Source organism: Doryrhamphus excisus, chromosome 3, assembly GCF_030265055.1.
Source record: "Doryrhamphus excisus isolate RoL2022-K1 chromosome 3, RoL_Dexc_1.0, whole genome shotgun sequence".
Lineage (NCBI taxonomy): Eukaryota > Metazoa > Chordata > Actinopteri > Syngnathiformes > Syngnathidae > Doryrhamphus > Doryrhamphus excisus.
The window spans coordinates 2,460,933-2,482,745 of NC_080468.1; the positions used below are offsets into that span (position 1 = coordinate 2,460,933).

A 21,813-nucleotide genomic window follows, 5' to 3' on the forward strand; every position below is an offset into this window, starting at 1 on the left:
TGGGTGCATGGAAGGGGGTTGGTTGTGCGGTATCAGCCTCAAAGGCCACTCAATAACCCACGGGAGGCGCTGTCTGTCCATTGTTATCCAGGCTTACATTGACGCGCTCCAAAGTCTATTTAATACCACAATTGATCGACATGGCGAGCGGTGCTGCCTGCTGTTTGGATGGACGGATGCTGCCGGGGATGTTGGCCGCCTTCAGCCTGCAACAAAACCTGCTCAGCCTCATCCTCCAGGCAGTCACACGGCCACCTCCGTCAACACCCACGCACGCTGGCAGGGGAGAGCCGACACAATGTCCTCTTTGACTACAAAATAAAAGACACAAGAGAAAGGAAACACACACACACACACATGCTCAGTGATGTGATGATGTGAAATGGTGTTGATGAGGTCATTTTAAGGCAGCTGATCTTTTAGGTGACTCACTTCCTGTAAATATGCGGCCATATCCTACAACCGTTCATTCATTCATTTTCTACCGCTTATCCTCACCAGGGTCGCGGGGGTGCTGGAGCCTATCCCAGCTGTCTTCGAGCGAGAGGCAGGGTACACCCTGTACTGGTGGCCAGCCAATCAGAGGGCACATGTAGACAAACAACCATTCACACTCACATTCATACCTATGGACAATTTGGAGTCGCCATTTTGGAATGTAGGAGGAAAACCCGAGCACACACAAGGAGAACATGCAAACTCCACACAGAGATACCCGACCGCAGAATCAAACCCAGGTAATGGTTTTATTTCATTTGAACATGCATCAGATTACAATTGAATGCATCACATAATCAGTTCACAGTTCCACATGTCCAAAAGGAGTAGGAAGAAGCAAAGCTTATTAAATCCTACCCCTCCATCTGGTACTTTTACAATCATTAACTGTCACATTTGTTCACTTCCTGCTTTCCTAATATAGTTTAAGTTTTTTTTTTGTCCCGTACCAAAGTACAAGGTGATATGAGCATCCAATGCCATAATGGGTACCATAGTGGTTGGACTCACAGGATGAAGTTACTGTTGATGCACTACACAGCCTGCTTTTATTCTGCTTTTGTTGTGAATTGTGTTGTCATAGTATGTGTGTATTATCGCTTTCATTTTTAAATTTTCTTTGGTTTAATTTCATTTAGGGTCTTATTAGGGCCTTACATAGGGCCTTAATGACAGACTAAAGGGCTCCTTGTTCTATGGAACAAATGCTCCAAGGTACTGAAACCAGTGCACAGAGTGAACTCTCTTTTTGCCTGTTCGTAGGCGTTAAAGGAGGAAAATGTATCCAAAAATATCCAGTTCATTTTCAATTATTGTGATGTATTAATTGATTCACTCCACTGTGTTGTTTTGTACCATAAAAGCGTGAAGCCATTCACTGGCGGTTTTATTTTGAAAGTCTTCCGCGGAAACGGATTGTTGATCAGCAGTGCCTTGAAACAGTGCACCCCCCCCCCGGGTCTGTCTGTCCCAGTGTTTGCCATTCCGACGCACATCCCCGATTGAGGCGCAACAGCTACGCGGAGTTGCTCCAAGTGGACTTCCCCAGAACCTTTTAACCCCCCGTACCTACACCTCCGGATGCGGGTCCTCCCCCTTCGCGCCGTCCTGTGCGCATAGGGACGGGAGAGCACAGCAGCGGAGAGAGATGCGCCCCTGGTCAGTTATCGCGCGTCGGTGAAGTCGAATAACGGGAATTGTGAGCCGGCACAGTCATAGGAATAACGGGACGTGAATAAGAAGCACAAAGACATTCACTCCATTGACGTGGATGATGCTGGTGATGAAGTGGCGGGAATCCTCCGAGGTGTGAGTGACAGGCAATGAGAGGAACACAAAGCTCCGCTGCAGTGATCACTGGTTGAGCTTCCACCCGTCGTGAGGGTCCACTGTGGGCATCTTTATTCATGTTGCAAAAGCCTGGCTCGTGACAATGGATTACTTGCTGTGGCTGTGCAGCTTCATTGTGCCCGTGGTGCTGGCTGTTGAAGGTATGCTTTCTTTTTTTTCCCCACTAGAGAACAATAGATATGTTGGAATTTGTCACTGGGGAGCCAAAAAGTAGCTAGTGTGGATGTGATTTAATAACCATAACCAACATAATGTGTTTTATTTAGGCTGCAAATATAATGTCATATTCTATGTGTGTCATGATGCAGCTGAAGGGCTGCCCTGTTGCTATTGTCCCTGTTGTTGTCACACCCACTAGAAGGGGTGAGGGTGCCCAATATATACCCCCCACCCCAACTGGGGTTGATTTCACATGTCTGTAAAATAGAATGTGGCGGTAGTAGATCAATGGCAGCCCCCCCCCCCCCCCCCCCACCTAATGCCCCCTCAAAGCAGCAGCGGGGGCACACATGTGCAACATGATAGGTGACAATAGTGAATTAAAGGTCAGTGGTTTAACAAGTATGCTGCAGACCCCCGAGCTCGGTTGCTCTAGGGAGATGTCCGGCCTCGCCTCCTACCCCCCACCCCTCCGATATACCCACCCATGCCCCTCCTCTTCTTCCCTGACTATTCCGCCTTCTGCTGGAGCGCCGCCAGTATGATACCTCATCAATTCTGGTGTCAGCAAGTAAATCAATGCAGCGGCACCGGCCCCCTCTGAGTCCCAGTGGGTTTTCACACCAAGATGATGGGCCCATTTCCCCCCCCCCCCACACCCCCTCTTAACCACCGAAGCCGGCCACTGATTTGTACTCAAGACTTAGGGGTTCACTAATATTTGTCCTCTGAGGATAAACGTGAAGGGCAGCTCATGAGAGGGCGCCGTTTTCAGCCGTATCATGAACTGTTGATTATATCTTTTGTCTTGGTTTTAGGCTTAATAATTCACATTCAAAGACATTGCAATAAAATGTCCAACAACAACGATGGCATTTTTATGTCCGATGACTCTCATTTGGAGTCCGTGTTTATTGTGTAGTTGTTTTAAAAGCTCATAAATTGGAAGGATGGCTGCTCCACAAAATAATCAACTGTTTATTTGGACACGTGATGATTCATTGAGATGCTTTTAAAAAAAAAAAAAAAAAATCAGAATCATAAACTGCTGACTCGGAAATGTTTCGAAAATCTGCTCAAGTGTTAAATGAAGTATGACACCATTAAAGAACTGGTGCCACCCCACTGGCCACCACCAATGGCCATTTCAGGTATCAACTCATTGACTCACCTCGGCCACCCTAATGAAAAAATGTCCGTCTTTTTTTTTTTTTTTTAATGGCTGCATATTTCATCATTCTCATATCACCGACGCTGATATTTGCTTGTTAATATTTCATATGTTTGCTTGTTGGCGAGCGGGGTCCGTGTTGTAAGATGAGGCCTGCCTTTCATGATGCAGCCGCTTTTTTCTCAAAGTGAATAAAACATTAGCATGTTGGAGCTCCCAATGCGCCCTGCAGTGAACGCTTGGATGTGTGGCATTTTCGCTCCGGCAATCATAAAAAGATAGGACAGTAAACGCCCCGGCTGGTGGTGATTCGCTAAAGTTTTCACTGCAGTATTGTTTTTTTTTTTTTTTTTTATCCCAGGGCGACTTCACTTCTGTAGTTTTATTGGTTAGTGGGGTGATTTTGGAGTTTGAGTAATAGCGGCGGTTATCTCAAAGGTGAAGTAAATTTAACAAGGGGCTCTGTGGAACAAGTTATTTATTACAAATGTGGAGGTCAGAGGTCAAATCTCGTCTCGCAAGGCCACCATGCATGTGCGCTGTTGCAGCCATGTTTGAATGAGCATCAAACCGGGCGACCCTTTAAGTAAGCTGCCCCTGAGCATCAGGACCAAGGGAGGGGCGACGGGCCGGATCCGGCCCCCGAGGGGGCGAGCGTGATACGAGGCTCAGCCAGCTGTGCGCGCCGCACAAACACAGCTGTGATTGGTCGCCGCCCCCCCCCCCCCCCCCCCCCCCCCACAAGCCTCTTCTCTCTCACTCGCTAATAAGAAAAACAAAGGTGCTCATTCTTGTGTGTGTTTGGGCTGAGGTGCCGTCACTCCACTCACACCCAAATAAAGAATCGGAGTTCAAAGCCCCGTCAAATGTTTTGACCGTGATTGCTACTTCAAGCGAACGCCACGCTGAAGTGTGTTTTTTACTTGATGCATCCCTCAGATTCTTCATATTTGAATGCATGAACATTCCAGAATTCCTGTTGTGATCCATGAAAAAATAATCACCTTTTTGAAAATAACCCGGGGAACATAAATCATCTATTAAGGTTTGTTAAAAAATGCATGTGTAACTAAATCAAAGAGAATACAGGAAACGAGAATAAACCTTTTGATTAGTTCCTGTGAAGATACCCATCAGGAAATGTGTTTTCATGGCGTTTTAGTCGGAAATTGTACCAAGAGTTGAACACTAGTATTTGCCATTCCTTTCAAACAGGATTATTTTTATGAAAAACTAGAATATTAAAATACCTAGCAGTATAGCCCCAAAAAGGAATGTTATTTGGATTTTGAATACATTCTAAAAATTTAATAGAAATTTGCAAATTGTCAGGTTATTGGTCCAAAATTATTTTATTTTCTCAGATTTTTTTTTTGTCATTCACCATAAATAAATAAATAATCCACAAATTAATTATTAATAATTCACAAATGTGTGACAATTCAAGTCAAATGTACAGCACCCACTGTTCGAAAGCCCACAATTTTATGTATGAGTGTGAGATTTTTTTGTTTGGAGGTCCTTGAAGGCACCACAGTTGTGTGTTGTGAGACTCAAAAGTATGTTTGGCTACCTTGGGCAGTCAATTCGGCGTCAAAATTTGCAGCAAGATGAATATATGATGTTAGTATATGATCTTAAATTGTTACCGGAATTACAACAGGCAAGCGATGTGTGGATTGTGTTGAAACACCTCTAGCCTGCTAGCCTGCTAGCCTGCTAGCGGTAGCCTGATTTAAAGCCTGACTGGGCTTAAACCTGGATTGTTTGGTGAGTGAACATTGACAACTGAAGAAAGAAAGGGAGGATTCTAGAGCTGAGTCTAACATCAATTACAACAGTCGCTTTTATTACAAAAGTTGATCTGAAGTTGTAGGAGAACGCCAACGTCAAGCTAGCATGAGGGTTTGTTGGTTCACTTGTAAGCTTGTAAACTGTACAGGCAATGTATATGTACCGTTTTTAACTCTAAATCATATTGCTACCAAGAATGGATTTTAGAAATTATTGTGAAAATTACATTTTCTACTGATTCTACTTTAATTACTGGTCATTTTTCATTTTCCTTGTTGTTTTGTTGAGTGTTCTTATTTAATTGTATTATTAAAATACAGTTTACCCCGCCTCCCGAAGTCAGCTGGGATAGGCTCCAGCACAACTCTGTGACCCTAATGAGGATAAGCGGATAATACTGCTCGTTTTCCATTTTTTTGTTTTGTTTTCTTATTTAATTCTATTTTTAAAAATACAGTTGACCAAGCCACCTGAAGCGATACTAGTGAGGATAAACAGATAATACTGCTCGTTTTCCATTTTACCTGTTGTTTTGTCCAGTTTTCTTATTTAATTGTATTTTCAAAATACAATTTTCCACGCCTCTTGAAGTCAGCTGGGATAGGCTCCAGCACATCCCAGCAACCCTTATGAGGATAAGCGGATAATACTGCTGGTTTTCCATTTTTATTGTTGTTTTTGTTAGGTTTCTTGTGTAAATGTATTTTTTAAATGTGCAGAGGGCTGATAAACAATCTGCCACGGGCCACAAATGGCCCCCGGGCCACACTTTGAACACCACTGAACCAAAAATTATCCAAAAATATATGACTTTTCTCCTAACTACAGGCCATTACTTTTGGGACTAACTATGTATGGGGAAAAGGCTGTGAATTAAGATTGAGACAAACTTGGGTGGAGGAGTTTTTCTCTTTCCGAATGGAATCTTTCCGAAAGCAATGGTATACATGGAAAGGAATATTCCAATCGCGCGTCTACATGCGACGCAATAATCAACCAGAATAGTCAATGGGGCATTCGCAGTAAAGCGTAAACACCAACATCACGTGATACAGACTTCCTCCAGTTTTTCTTTCACTTGTTGGAATAACTCCGTATTGCCAGTTTTTCGTTCGTCCAGTCTTGAAATTTAGTTTGATTCAAAAACAAAGTTTCCACAGCAGTCCAGTGCCGATTGCTCGACTCCATTTTTTAAAATTGAAGAACGTCTGGAGCTGCGTGTTACGTCATATCTCAGCATTCGCTGAAAGAACGCACCCGGGAACAGGAAAAGATAAAGTTCAATCTTGCTAATATTTTATAATTAAGCTCGGCACATGTTTTATATAGATATGTATTTTCTTTTTTAATAAAACTGGACTTGTGAATGGCGTATAGAAGGGTTTAGATTCTGTTCCACAGATGGCGCTAATGCACACCAAAGCTGCTTGCCAACCGCCAATAAACAACAGAAGAAGAAAAACACCACAAAGAAGAACGCAGTCTGACAACTTTCCGATTTAGCGGGTACAAGATACCTCAATCGGATTGGGGAAAGGAATATTCCACCCCTGTGAATCCGATTATATATTCATTCGGATTGGCACTTTTCTTTCGGAATGAGGTGTATACAAAGGTTACATTCTTTCTGTTTGAGCAAATAACCCGAATGGAATTGGAATATTTGGGTCCATGTAAACGTGGCTATTGACTCTTACGGTACTAAGGAAGCGTAACAGTAATATAGCCTACATCCATTCATGCATTCATTCATTCCGAATGGTGCTGCATTTATGCACGGCTTTAGCTAGTGCAGGTGTAAGCTGTGTATCTGTCTAGAAGGAACACCGCTTGTCAAGTCTGGTCTCCGTTTACACGCACAAAAAAAAAAAAAATGCTCATTTGCATTGCAACTCGAAGGTCTTACAAGTCTGTTTTTTCCTTTTCCTCGTTTGCTCCTGGTGTCCAACTGTAGTAAAACCTAAAACGAGGAGACAGTCTGGAGAAAGAACACTGTGTGTGGCTGTCCAGCTGGATGTAATGAGTTGGATGTAATGATTCTATTCATTATCTCGAGCCTCCAACAAGAAGAAGAGCCTATTGTGTGTTCGTTAATGAAGGTGCAGCCTTGACTGTAAACGGTGTGCACTGTTTAGCTCCGCAGCTACAGATGGACCAATGATCTATTCACTCAAGTCAGGGACGCTTGGTGCTTGAACTGCATTGTCTTCCCTCTTTGACGCAGAACACCAACCAGAACAAAGCCTCAGGAAAGCGTGTGGCTTCACTGTGTGGTTGTTGTGCCGTACGCAGGGCGTGCTGTTTTGTCTGCACCTTCACACTCTCCTCGGGCAGCACTAACAACAACTTGTGAGCAAATGGTGCACAGCAGGCGCCGTGCCATTGAGTCCCCGTGAAGAAAGTGTAATTGTTTTCAGTGATTATGCGCTAACAACAGCATCACTTTTTGGGAGGCATCTGGCCTCATATTTCGAGTGAGAACCTGGGGAGGTGGTGGTGGTGGTGGTGGGTTCGACTTCGGAGGTGTAACAAGCCCGCCGGAGCGTGTTGTGAGTGACACGTAGACAACAATGCCTATTGATTCTGTGTTTATCCTCTCACCGTGTGTCCTGCTCTCGCCTACATGCAAAGTCGTAAACAGCACAGGGAAGGAAAACAAACCCAAAGATCTGCTGATAACTGGGGGGTGGACAAATTAGTTGAGGGGCACCACTGTATGTATGTGTGTATCCTGAGGGAGGCTCACATTGCTCACTTACTCGGAGGGAACAGGGTAGCCAGAAGCCAATCGGACAGAGAACTATGGCATCGCTACTATGAATGATAATATATTTAATATGGAAGTGTACATTAAGTGCTTTACACACCGGCATCAGCAGGTTTTTCATGGGGTTAAAAAGCGTGTTAATATCCAGTAGTAACTCTACATTTGATCAAAGTTAGTAGATACAGTATAGTATTTAATCACCGGGATCGTTAATCACCATCAATATGAATAATGGCGGCACCGGGTCTGCTTGGAGGTGGCTCCGTCGGCTCTATACTGAGGGCTGCTCTCAGCGTGTGTTCGACTTGGCGGTTTGACATCATAACACACCTCATATGTACAGAAGAAGGAGTGAAAAACAGGAAGTGTTTCTTGCGTGTTTCTTACATGTCACAAACGGGAATTTTGCAAGCGTAACTGGAAAAATACCCACACAAAGGAAGAAACTTCACACAGAGATGCCAAAATGGAGAATCATGCTAACATGCTAACCGCTCGATCAGCTTGCGGGTTCCTGACTCGGTTAAATTATTCATTCATTCATTCATTTTCTACCGCTTATCCTCACAAGGGTCGTGGGGGTGCTGGAGCCTATCCCAGCTGTCTTCAGGCGAGAGGCGGGGTACACCCTGGACTGGTGGCCAGCCAATCACAGGGCACATATAGACAAACAACCATTCACACTCACATTCATACCTGTGGACAATTTGGAGTCGCTAATTAACCTAGCATGTTTTTGGAATGTGGGAGGAAACCGGAGTACCCGGAGAAAACCCACGCATGCACGGGGAGAACATGCAAACTCCACACAGAGATGGCCGAGGGTGGAATCGAACCCTGGTCTCCTAGCTGTGAGGTCTGCGCGCTAACCACTCACCCGCCGTGCAGCCCTTGGTTAAATTAAGTCAGTTTATTTGTCTAGTTATATTTTACTCATTGTTCACGTATTAATATGTTTTTTCAACCCGATCACATTTTTAATGCGAGAGGCACAACGAGGTGATGATGCAACTCCACAATAGAAGAGAAGCTGAAAAAACCATCACAAGGTGGCGGAAGTGCATTTTATAAGAACTCTGCCCGCTACTTTTCCATTGAAATATGGGCTTCACGGCAACCAGGAAGTGAAAAGGCATCTCGCCATGTTGCGCGAAGGAGACTATGCATTGAAAGGAAATTTCAAATGCGTTCACCCACACAATTCCGTTGCAAATATGACAATTTTAAATAGTTTATGGTATGCATGGCGGGCAAGTGGTGAGCGCGCAGGTCTCACAGCTAGGAGACCCGAGTTCAATTCCATCCTCGGCCTTCTCTGTGTAGAGTTTGCATGTTCTCCCCGTGCATGCGCGGGTTTTCTCCGGGTACTCCGGTTTCCTCCCACATTCCAAAAACATGCTAGGTTAATTAGCCACTCCAAATTGTCCATAGGTATGAATGTGAGTGTGAATGGTTGTTTGTCTATATGTGCCCTGTGATTGGCTGGCGACCAGTCCAGGGTGTACCCCGCCTCTCGCCCAAAGACAGCTGGTGAGGATAAGCGGTAGAAAATGAATGAATGATTGGACAGTTTATGGTGTTATTTTTGTAAAAAAAAAAAATGGTTATTCTCGTGTAAAACAACGTTTTTTGTGTTGTTTATGCTGTGGCATAGATGTTTTGGCTAAATCTATATGGCTAAATTTGTGTCAAAGTGAAAGTAATGCTTGCTAAAATGTACCTATTGTCTATTGCTGATTACTAAAGAACTGAAAATGGTAGAAACAAACTTTTTTTATGATGAAAGATGAGAGTCTAATCTTTCTTTTGATGTATTCTATATTTCTATAACACAAGAATGCAATAATCACCTACGTACACAAGCACACATAGCGGCACTGCTAAACTAACCCTTCCATTCACGCTACAGAGGAGCTACAGAGCACAATATCCAACGTCAAAAGTGAAACTAACTTCACTACGATTGTGTTATCTTCATGTTGTGTGGCAACAAGATTTGACGAGCATTACTGCACCTAGCATGTTGGAGTGTGGCTTAGTTACGAACGTGATACAGCAACCGGATCGACCCGATGTTGTGGCGGAAGCTGATCCCGAAGATCGGATCGGGACATCCCTACACATGACTTGAAAATTTCAAGCCCGTGGCTTCAGACTTGGCTCGACCTGTCTTGTCTTGACTTGAGACTTGACTTGGACTTGCATGTCTTTACTTAAGATTATAGACTTGAGACTTGCCAAACAGTGACGTGATCCCACCTCTGCCATGTACTGCACGGAGTTGTAATGACAAGAAATTATACACAGAATAGTGTGTTTGTTGGTGAGAGTAAACAGATTGTGTCTATTTATTTCATTCCCCTCCTCCCTCTAATAAACATGTCAATCCTGACTTTGCAGAAACCCTTATGGACAGTCGGTGGGCGACCACAGAGCTGGCCTGGACGACATTCCCAGAGAGCGGGGTGAGCATATGTTTGCATGTGTTTTGGTTGTTTTGTGGCCCCCCTCCTGCCCGCCATATCCCCCCCCCCTTAACAACATTTGTTCCATTTGCTCATTAATAGAGCCCCGAGTGTCTTGAACAGCACACCTCCTACTGTTTTATATCTTTGTTTTTGCAGCGCGTGTATTTGCTTTCTGGGATACTAAAAAAGCAAATCAGAAACATGCCGTGTGACAATGTGGGTGAAGGAACTGCGGCGCTGCAGTATTAAAAAGAACTGCTAAAAGCTTGATGAGCTACACACAATCTGTGCATCATGATCGCCAAACAAACCAATGTGCAAACACGCAGATAAACCAAAGCAAATCCCCACAGTGTGTAAGTACCACCAGGCGGCATAGACAGCCTGATAATTGAAAGCATGATGGGCCCAAGAGCACATTAGTCCAAAATTAAGGTTTTCTGCAGATACCCCCTATAGGAGTGCTGGGAAAATAAAGCAACATGAATTTGACCTGAGGGCTAACAGCCTGACAGACCTCCCCCCACTCCTGGCCAGTGTCATTTGTCTTCGCTACGTGAGCGCAAAGTCAGTCAATGGAAATGGTGGGTTGCCATGGGAACGATCTTCAGCAGGAAAGGCTTCTTGCTTCTCCAAAAAAGGGGGCGAGCCTGAGTGTCCTGGTATCCATGAAGTTATATGTCACAAGCGACGAGGCGGTCCCCGTGCTCCCGGGCCGACAAGCCCATACGTTCAGGGACCCGCAATTATCATATTTGTCAGGTAGTGCGTCAACGTGTTGCTGGTGATTTATGACAACTAATGCTGACTCTTGGGCTCTTCGCCTGGGAATAAATTACACTGCCGCTCAAAGACGTGGGATGACTTATGCCGTATTTTACAATAATCAACTTCTGCGAGCTTATTTGTTATGGAAACGAAGCATTCCGTCTAGCGAGGAATTAGGAAGAAAAATGAAAAGATTGACTTGCCACAAGGTGGATGCTTAATGGACTATACATTTATTGACTAACTGGCTCATTTATCACACTGTAATGTTAGTTACCGTACATTAATATGCAGAAGACCAACATACATAGCCGGAGGTGGGGCGTGCCAACAGGCAAACCGGGCATTGCACTGGGGTCCCGGTTTTTAGGGGGGCCACCACTAAGAGACTGGGTGCTCCAAATGCTAATACATGTACTGCACATAAAGGACAACAATGGGCATTTCGATGCAATTATGAAACAATGACATTGCAATAACGCCCCCCCCCGCACGACCCTATCTGCCTTCAGTGCTGTCCGCGTCAATCAGCACGAGCCGCGAGGTTTGTTTGTTTATCGACAGAAATTGTCACAAAATATAAGAAATATCCAAGAAATTTCGTGCAAAAACATTTTTTTCCAGTGTGCACAGATGGGTTGGGGGCCCAATTACTTTTTTTTTGCTTTCAGCCCCCAAGCACCCTTGCACCGCTACTGTACATAGCGACTCACCTACTTTAGCCAACATTCACATGAACATCATTCAGATCAACATTTGCAATAATAATTAGATTCAGCTCCAAAAGCCTCCACCTTCTCTCTTTAATTGCCATTGTTCACTCTCTATTATAACTCACCATGTTTTGATACTGGATTGATGGTCGAAGCTAGTGCTTCCATAGCCAAATAAACTGTGGTGCGTTCAAGGACCGTCGACCAAAGTGTGAAATCTCAACGCCTGACAAAAACATTAATCAGTGGAGCTAAAAGACATGAACATGCTGCAGGAAACCAATCACTTTTTCCCATAAGAAATAATGTCAATCAAAAAATCTATTTTTACATGCAGAATATGCTTTGGAGAATGATTATAAATGCATATAAATGCTGAATGAAGGCGGTAACCTTGATTGATAAACATGAAAGGACTACCTTACATTAAAAGCGCTGTGCTGACGGCACTGAACAAAAGCCTCATGTAACATGTAACTTCCAACAGCATCATATTAAAAGCACGCAACAAATACCGACCGTTGGTACGAACCTGGAGTTTGTTTTCCAGAGAGAAGATGATCACATCGTTTGTTGATGTGTTTGTAAGTGTGCTAGCGTGAATTAACTTGATGTTGAATGAATATGAATGCACACACACACACACACACACACACACAATAACATCATCACAGCTCGCCTCTAAGCATTCACACCCAGCACCAGCATTTGGGGACAACGATGAGGTGAAAGAAGAACAGGAAAAAAAAAAGTCTATTTGTGGCACCATCGGAGAAACTTTCATTTTGTCTCCGAGCACACAACTACGGTGCCTTCAAGAACCGCTGGGAATAAATGCTGCATGAAGCAATGAAACAAAACAACATGAACCTGTAAAAAGAATGTTTTTTTTCCCAGTATTATTATTATTATTTATTTATATATTTATATTGTTATTTAGATTATTATTTATTATAATTTTATTTATTTATAAGTATAGTATTATTATTTCAGTATTATTGTTTTTCCATAAAATTTTAGCTTTTATTTTTAAAATTGATATGCATTTCGAAAAAAAAATCCTGAAAGTTTTCCAATTCGAATCAATCTAATTTGATTAGATTCGACTCTTCGACTCGTGGGCCACATTTGGTTAAAAAATATGGCGGACGGTCCATCAAAATTGTAAATATGTCAATCAAACAGCACCAAAACACAACACATCGCATCACATAAATCAACAGCTAAGCGCTAAACACAACACATAACTTAAATCTTACTTCCATATGCCCGCAAGGCATGCTGGGTAGTCCAATATGAACTATGAACAAGAAAACATTGGTAATGAAAACTATGTTCTCTGACTACAACCTGAATATATTTTGCAAAGTAGCAAAAATGCGACAAAAGTTACCCAGCATGCCTTGCTGCAGGAATGAATGGGTGTTTTTTTTTTTTGGCACGAGTATTGCGTGTAGATATTTGTTGATATGCCCACATGGTGCAGTATTTAGGTTGTAGACTGTGTTGACGTGTTGTGTTGTATGTTAACCGAAGTTCCACTGTATTATCACATATATGTATTTATGAATTATTACCGACTGAATGAGATTTTAAAAAGGCCCATGAATATGCCCAGTTATATACATTCACCGCTCCTCGCTTAGGTAATACTGTATGTATAATATGTTAAAGATGATAAATGCAAAATAAGCTTGTTTTTTACAACTTTGGATGAATGTCAGACCTGTTTGTCAAATAGCCGTGATGCGTGAAAAGGGTTTTTAATGAGAAAAATGTGGTTCCTTTAATAGTCTGCGTGTAATGAATAGAATTTTCTGACTGATCCTTGCAATTGGAATCATTACGGCTACAAATTATTCCTCACAGTCCATACCCGACACAATGTGGGATGTGCTTTTTTTTTATATCAGATGTCATTTCACACTTTTGAATGTGCTCATGCTTCACTGCTTTGTATTAGGGAGCTCTATGTTTAATAGAACTTGGTATTAATTAAAACACAACAGATAAGCTCCTATCTGCTGTGGTTCAGTTGTCGCTAAATGAGAAATAGACCCGTTGTCCAATTATAAAAAAAAAAAAAAAAATGTCTATTAAATGTATCTCAATATGCACCTTGTCATCATCAAATGTTCCTTTGTCTTCCCTCTCACTATTTATGTTTTCAATCCAACAGTGGGAGGAAGTTAGCGGCTATGATGACTCCATGAGCCCGATCAGAACCTACCAGGTGTGTAATGTCCGAGAGCCCAACCAGAACAACTGGCTCAGGACGGACTATATCCCCCGCAGGGGTGTGCTGCGTGTCTACGTGGAGCTCAAGTTCTCCGTGCGTGACTGTGCCAGCATCCCAAACATCCCCGGCTCCTGTAAAGAGACCTTTAATCTGTTTTACTATGAGTCTGATGGGGACGCCGCCACAGACAGCAGCCCCCTGTGGAGGGAGAACCCCTACGTGAAAGTGGATACTATAGCCCCCGATGAAAGCTTCTCTCTGCTGGAGGCTGGCAGGATCAACACCAAAGTGCGCAGCTTTGGCCCCCTCTCAAAGGCTGGCTTCTTCTTGGCCTTCCAGGACCTCGGCGCCTGCATGTCGCTCATCTCCGTCAGGGTCTTCTTCAAAAAATGCTCCACCACTATCGCTAATTTCGCCGTCTTCCCTGAGACTGCAACCGGGGCGGAAGCTACTTCCTTAGTCATCGCGCCGGGGGCTTGTGTGACCAACGCGATGGAGATGTCCGTGCCTCTTAAGCTCTACTGCAACGGTGATGGCGAGTGGATGGTTCCAGTGGGTGCCTGCACCTGTGTCGCTGGTTTTGAACCCACAGCGGACCGCACCCAATGCCAAGGTATGTGAATCACAAAGTTATCATGACACCAAAAGAAGCAATACAAAAATAAAAGTACAGTGTTTACTGGTTTATAGCATTTTTTAAGCGGTTCCAAACCTCAATCAATTTCCACGATAAAGGATTCAAGGTTCATTCATTCATTTTCCACCGCTTTTCCTCACGAGGGTCGCGGGGGTGCTGGAGCCTATCCCAGCTGGATTCAAGGTTAATAAATTGAATATTTTTCCATAAAAAACCAAACTTCCAAAACTTCCAACTTTGCAAATATGTTTTTTAACATTATTATATTATTATTATAGAGCCCTGCAGACATGAAATAGCACACCGATAGTCGCTTTTACAGTCATTGTTTACATCACATCACAGACTTGAGACAGCTGCAAGCTAGTGAGCTAGCAAGCTAACCATTTAGCTTCGAATTTTTTTCTTTTAAACTTAAGAACCCCAAAACTTACCACTTCCGCACCGAATGAGAGGAGAACTTTTTTTTCACTCCATGTTGGCTGACTTCATGCAGTGTTCGTTCATTCATTTTCTACCACTCATCCTCATGAGGGTTGCGGGAGTGCTGGAGCCTATCCCAGCTGTCTTCATGCAAGAGGCGGGGTACACCCTGGACTGGTGGCCAGCCAATCACAGGGCACATATAGACAAATAACCATTCACACTCACATTCATACCTATGGACAATTTGGAGTCGCCAAGTAACCTAGCATGTTTTCGGAATGTGGGAGGAAACCGGAGTACTCGCAAAAAACCCTCGCATGCACGGGGAGAACATGACTGCACACAGAGATGGCCGAGTCGAGTGGAATCGAACTTGGGTCTCCTAGCTGTGTGGCCTGGGCGCTAACCACTCTGTAACATAATGTTAGGTAATGTGCCATCAATGTTTTGTGTCATTACTGCCACCTAGTGACCAGAGTACTGCATATAACTTGTATTTAATATGTTTCTACTATAGTAATAGACCGTAGTCTACCACAAAACAGCAATCATGAGTGAAATAATTAATTTCTAAAAAAAAACACAGTTAAGCAAAGGAGTGATAATTGATCCGTGATATTACGAGGGACGACAGTAAACCACTATAAAATACAAGTTGTCTGAACCGCCGCCATCTTGGCTGTGGAATCACTCCGAGGACAACCAGATTCATAATAAATTCTAGCATTCAATTATATTGTGTTGTGATGACTATTTATTGTTACTGCATATGTGCATGTATTTGTTTTTCAACATGGTCAGCTGGCGCTATATCCGTTTCAGAAACAAAGAGCCACCTTGCTTGTTGACAAAGCAGTTCATTGAGCATCACGTTAAAAAAAAAAAAAAAATCATCCACAGCAGCTATTCTGTTTGACTGTCAGTGATTGATTGACACCGACACATCTATGCAGAGACTGCAAGAGACAAGATGAGTGGGCAGCCTTCAAATTTGGCATGAAAACACTATTATCTATTATTCGTAGAATATATCTAGTCGATTTACTTACTGTTACCTTGGCACACTTTTAGTAATAATAATAATAATAATAATAATAATGGATGAGATTTGATATAGCGCTTTTCAAGGCACTTCAAAGCTCTTCACAATGAAGTGAACCCATTATTCACACACTGGTGGTGGTAATCTACACTACATCTGTAGCACAGCTGCCGTGGGGTAGTCTGGCCAAAACCTGGCTGCCAATTCACGCCTACGGCCTCTCCGGCTACCACCAAACATTCATGCACATTCATACGCCAGTGTGGGCCGCACTGCAGGCAAGGACACAACGACACTGACTGGGTGGATGTAGGGAGCGAGGACCGAGCGACCTGAGCCACTCCTGAGTCACTGCCGCTTTTCCACTGTTGAACTTCTTCTATTGTTTTTTCACTCGCAGAAACGCAGAAATGTAGTCCGAGGCACAATATCAAAACAACTGCTGAACATAATTCTGAAGAATCTGATGCTAAGATGCAGAAAAAGAAGAAAAAATGCACCATAGCAATATGAAAACACAATATCCCATTCTATAGAGCTCTAAACAGTTCAAAATCAATATTTATCCATACATGTCAAATTCCTCCTCCTCAATCAGGCACGGTTTTGCTCCCCCTGGGCTGGCTAGCTGGCCCGTAGAGGCAAACGTGAAGTCTGATTGGCTAAAAAAAAAAAAGTATGTGTATGTTAAATGGACCAACACTTCTGATTCTGAAAGCTCTGGGCAGATTAAATTGACGTGGAAACTAAAATCTAATGTACGCATACACTACTGGTAAAGATAATAGCGTTGGGAATAAAATAATACTTTTTCATGGAAAAAATACTTGAAGTAGTCAATGTAGGTCAGTGTTCGGAAATATCCTTTTCAGTATTATTTTCCACTGCAAAAATGTGATTTCTCTTTTTTAAAGCTACGCTAGTTGCTTTAGCATAAACGGAGGGAACAAAATAATTTTTACAAGAATAAATAAAAAATATGGGCTGCACAGTGGTTGAGTGGTTAGCGCACAGGCCTCACATCTAGGAGACCCGAGTTCAATTCCACCCGTGGGCATCTCTGTGTCCAGTTTCCTCCCACATTCCAAAAACATGCTAGGTTAATTGGCGACTCCAAATTGTCCATAGGTATGAATGTGAGTGTGAATGGTTGTTTGTCTATATGTGCCCTGTGATTGGCTGGCCACCAGTCCAGGGTGTACCCCGCTTCTCGCCTGAAGACAGCTGGGATAGACTCCAGCACGCCTGCGTCCCTCATGAGGATAAGCGGTACAAAATGAATGAATGAAATACAAAATATGAACTTAGTAAAGTCAGAATATTAGGATTAAAAAAAGCTATTAAAAGGAAAAAAATATGCAAAGTGCATCCTTGGATTTTTCAGTATACAGCCCTCGGTGGAAAAAGTTTCGACCCCCCCTGCTTTAAGACATTTAGGCTCACTCCCAATCATCTCCACACAATCATCACATTCTTATTGCTCCATGATTCCGCCCATGCCTGTATCTAATCTGACTGGTATTTAACCCACACTGCTTCATATTTTCATTGCCAGTCACCCCAGTTTGTGCCCTCTCTGCATGCATTGTGTGGCTCGTGAATGGAGGTGAAGGAGGGTGGAGGAGGGTAGGAATTAATGAGGGGGGTTGCAGAGAGGAGCGGCATACAAATACAGTAAGAGCAGGACAGCAGGGAGGGAAAGATAGCGGTAAGGCACAAAAAAAAAAAAAAAAAAAAATGGAGCCAATAGAGGAAAACTGTAGATAACAGCAGAGAAAGGCGTTTGAAGCCCACAGACGAGGGAATGTGTGAAGTGCCAAAGATGGGACGGCAACAGCAGCCAAGAGTGAACAAATGAAAAAGGGTGGAGAGTAGTGGTGGGGGGAGGAGGATGGGGGGTGCTGCAGGGTGGACAAGCGTTGCTTTCTTTCTCACCTAGGCGTGAAAAAAAACATTGTCGGACACGACGTGAAGACACCCGTCATCGCCATTTTTTGCGGCTCAAGGTTAAAAGCTTGCCGCCACCGTCTGATAAAATACTCTCCGAGGGCCTCAGCCAGAGGTTGCGATGAGGAAGTGTAATTTCCTTTTCAGTCCCCTGTTAGTTCATCTTACAGGCGGCCACGCTCATTAACACCATTCAGAACAACGGTGAGCCAACACGGCCGCGCTAACATTAATCACTCAGACATTTCATTTGTTGCCTCAGTCTGGGTGCCGCGCTCAGCCAAAACTCTCCAAGAGATGCAGCAAAAGCGGAGGAGTAGCGGCATCGAGGAAAAGAAGGCAAAGATCACCGTATTAAAAAAAAAAAAGGGGGATCATTGTGCCCTCCAGAGAGGTTAATGGATTGAAGCCAGACGGCAAGGTGATTCAGCAACCTACTCAAAAAAAGGCATGGAAATTGAAAACAAATAACAGAAAATGTAATGCACTGTGTAATAGCACAAACATGAATCTGATCAGATAGTATTCAGCTTGACGGGGAAATTCTACACCGTCGTCGTATTTCCTTGTGTTTTTTTTTTATTGCACTCTTTTAGGACTGCAATAAGAGGCAGTTAGCTGAGCTGATTATCCTAAAAGCGCCATTGTTGAGAATTAGACTGGAACCGGAGTTCAAACTGAAAGAGCACTTTGACCGACTAGTTAATCACTCACTCCCTGACTGGTTGGGCTTTATGAGCGCTCACGCTGACAGGACAGATGTTTCCCAGAAACCCCCTGCTTTTACACCACCGCTTGGGAATGCAGCACTAATTTATACACATCTTAAACTCATAATCCCTTTTATCTCAAGAGTTATTTAGTCTGGGATTAAAGGTGGTTTATCCTGTCTATTTGTTGTATGTTTTTTTTCCACAATAACTTTTTTTTTTCTTGCTGACGTTACCTTTGACTGATTCATTCATTCATTTTCTACCGATTTTCCTCACGAGGGTGCTGGAGCCTATCCCAGCTGTCTTCGATCAAGAGGCGGGGTACACCCTGGACTGGTCGCCAGCCAATCACAGGGCACATATAGACAAACAACCATTCACACTCACATTCATACCTATGGACAATTTGGAGTGGCCAATTAACCTAGCATGTTTTTGGAATGTGGGAGGAAACCGGAGTACCCGGAGAAAACCCACGCATGCACGGGGAGAACATGCAAACTCCACACAGAGATGGCTGAGGGTGGAATTGAACCCTGGTCTCCTAGCTGTGTGGTCTGCGCGCTAACCACTCGACCGCCGTGCCGTATATAAAGTATTGACAATATTGACTTTTTTTCCACTCTATTGTACGCAAACCAAGGCAACATTTTAGTGTAATTTTTTTACATTAAGCAAAACACAACGGATGCTAACCAAGGTTCACCTGTATATAGATTCAAAAAATATACAGAGAATTCATTCATTCATTTTCTACCGCTTTTCCACACGAGGGTCGCGGGGGATATGCTGGGCGGGGTACACCCTGGACTGGTGGCCAGCCAATCACAGGGCACATATAGACAAACAACCATTCACACTCACATTCATACCTATGGACGACCGCCGTGCCGCCCACCTTTGACTGATTTATAGATGAATTATAACGGGGGGTCTGCGTGTATTTGTTGTTATTCTGAGAGCGGACACTGATTGAGAGGTTTGAGGTGTATCCTCCATCCCTGTTTGTCTGAAAACAGCAATCTCCTGTCAGCAGTCCATCGTCATCTTTATCCGCCGTCTCCTCCTCTTCACCATTAAGCTTGGCTGTCATCCCATCTTTGGGAGATGAATGTCACCTGGAAAAGAGTGAACTTTGGAGAGCATATGCAAATAGGAAGATAACTTATTCTTAAATGTGGCCCGTTTCTCATTGGGTATCGACGTCTCCATAAATATCGAGCTTCATCAGTGCACTTTTTTGTTCTCTGACAGGCGTGACGGCTGCTTGTCTTTTACCGTGACAGCTCGCCTTTTTCTTTTCTGATTGCCTTTTTTGTTTTTTTTTCTTCTACTCCCTCTCTTCCAGCTTGCATCCCTGGAACTTTCAAATCCAAATTCGGGGACGGATTCTGTGTTGCGTGTCCGTCGAACAGTCGCACCAGTGCCCGAGGAGCCAGTATTTGTCCCTGCCAAAGTGGCTTCTACCGTGCTGATAGCGACCCCCCTGACACCGCCTGCACCAGTAAGTTATCACGCACCGCACACTGTGTCTTCTCATAAGTTCAGAGAACGCCTCGAGTGATGTCATAATCAATTAATTAATCAATCAATCAGGAGTTGGCTTTGACTCTTTAATCCTCCCCGGAATCTTCATTCTTTATCTTGCCAAATAAGTTGAACTCAAGCCCATCAAACACCTTTGGGGTGAACTCGAACACACGTGATGAACTCCAACATCATCTTATTTGTGGATGAATGGGCAAATATTTGCACAGACACGCTCCAAATTCTTGAAGAAAGTCTTGCCAAAAGAATGTCATCTGTTATGATCATATATACTGTATTTTCCCGACTATAAGTCGCACTTTTTTTTCATAGGTTGGCTGTTCCTGCGACTTATACTCCAGAGCGACTGTTTATGTTACATAAACATGGACACCTTTTCTGTTCATGTTTATTTTTTGTGTAGCTGAATAACCATTGTGTTAGCATATCTTACACCTATTGAGCCTGTTCTCTATTCTTTTATTGTTAGAACTTTCCTTCCAAGAGGACGTAATGTCTGTTTTGGTCAAGTAGTTTGCAAAATAAATTACCCGCAAAAAGTGCAAGTTATACTACAGTGCGACTTATGTATGTTTTTTTCTACCTAATTATGAGCGACTTATAGTCCAGAAAATACGGTATATAAAGGGGACCTTTTGTGACCTATAAATGTAGTTAGAATGTTGTATTCTGTTGTTAAATGATGCCAAAGTTTCAGATAATGACGTCTTCGCATTTGAAAGTGAGCCTGAAAAAAGTTTGGGATGCCTCAAAACGCTCGGTTTCAAAAGGCGTGGTAAAACTGTCCCTTTGTGATGTCACAGAGGGGTGGACTTCCTTATATGGTCGTGTCTGTATGTCAGCGAAGCTCTCTGCCCTTCCACTAGCTCTGATCCTCTGTTTGCTTGCTAGGAATGACTCGTACGGTGGTTACCTACCAGCAAAAGAAACGGATTTGAATCTGTAAACGGCATTTCACACTGGACTGTTTTGTGAACATGTGCTAGTATGTCGCTGGACTAGCTGACACGTTTCCAACATTACTTGGTTGTGTGGAAGAGTCAGAAGAGTAACAATTCATCAGTGTCCTAACTGTTTATTTTGTGTAAGTCATGGAGCAAAAGCGCTTGCATACAGGGAGTAGGGTTGCTAAACGCTAAAATGCTAAAGCTACTTACCATTGAGAGATGTCTTCAAGTAACCTCCTTTCATGAGAAATGTCGCATTGTCAAGTCTCTACTTTCGGATCGGATTCCGAATCCAACACATATGGCTGTACGTTAAAAGCCCACATTTTAAAGTGGAGTGGGTGGAATAAATTGAAACAAACCGTTTTTCCGGGAACCACAAAATCCAAAGAAATACAGCTGAATAGGTGCAGATTCTGGAAGAACTATAAAGCCTTGTGTGCTGGTTATTGTGTATCGCTGCTCTACAGGAGTATCCCCATAGCTGCCCTTTAAACACATACAATAAGTCCCATTTCCCTTTGACCAGGAAATCAGGACGTGCTGACAACTTTTGATAAGGAACATTTTGAGCAACTGTGGCTCATGAATGCATTGCCAGTGGAAATGTGTGGATAAATGACAGT

The 21,813-nt window shown here is 43.3% G+C and overlaps 1 protein-coding gene across 5 annotated transcripts in view; it reads left to right on the plus strand.

The window, feature by feature from the left end:
* The first annotated feature begins 1,474 nt into the window (after positions 1-1,474).
* Positions 1,475-21,813, plus strand: part of ephb3a (eph receptor B3a) — a 48,043-nt gene continuing 27,704 nt past the window's right edge. For 4 of the 5 annotated variants that reach the window (XM_058066844.1, XM_058066848.1, XM_058066849.1 and 1 more), the window contains exons 1-4: positions 1,475-1,988; positions 10,140-10,204; positions 13,868-14,540; positions 20,041-20,196. In XM_058066844.1, coding sequence (XP_057922827.1) covers positions 1,931-1,988; positions 10,140-10,204; positions 13,868-14,540; positions 20,041-20,196 — 952 coding nt within the window. In that variant the 5' untranslated portion in view covers positions 1,475-1,930. The remainder of the gene's footprint in view (positions 1,989-10,139; positions 10,205-13,867; positions 14,541-20,040; positions 20,197-21,813) is intronic. The other variant, XM_058066845.1, reaches the window with a different exon arrangement.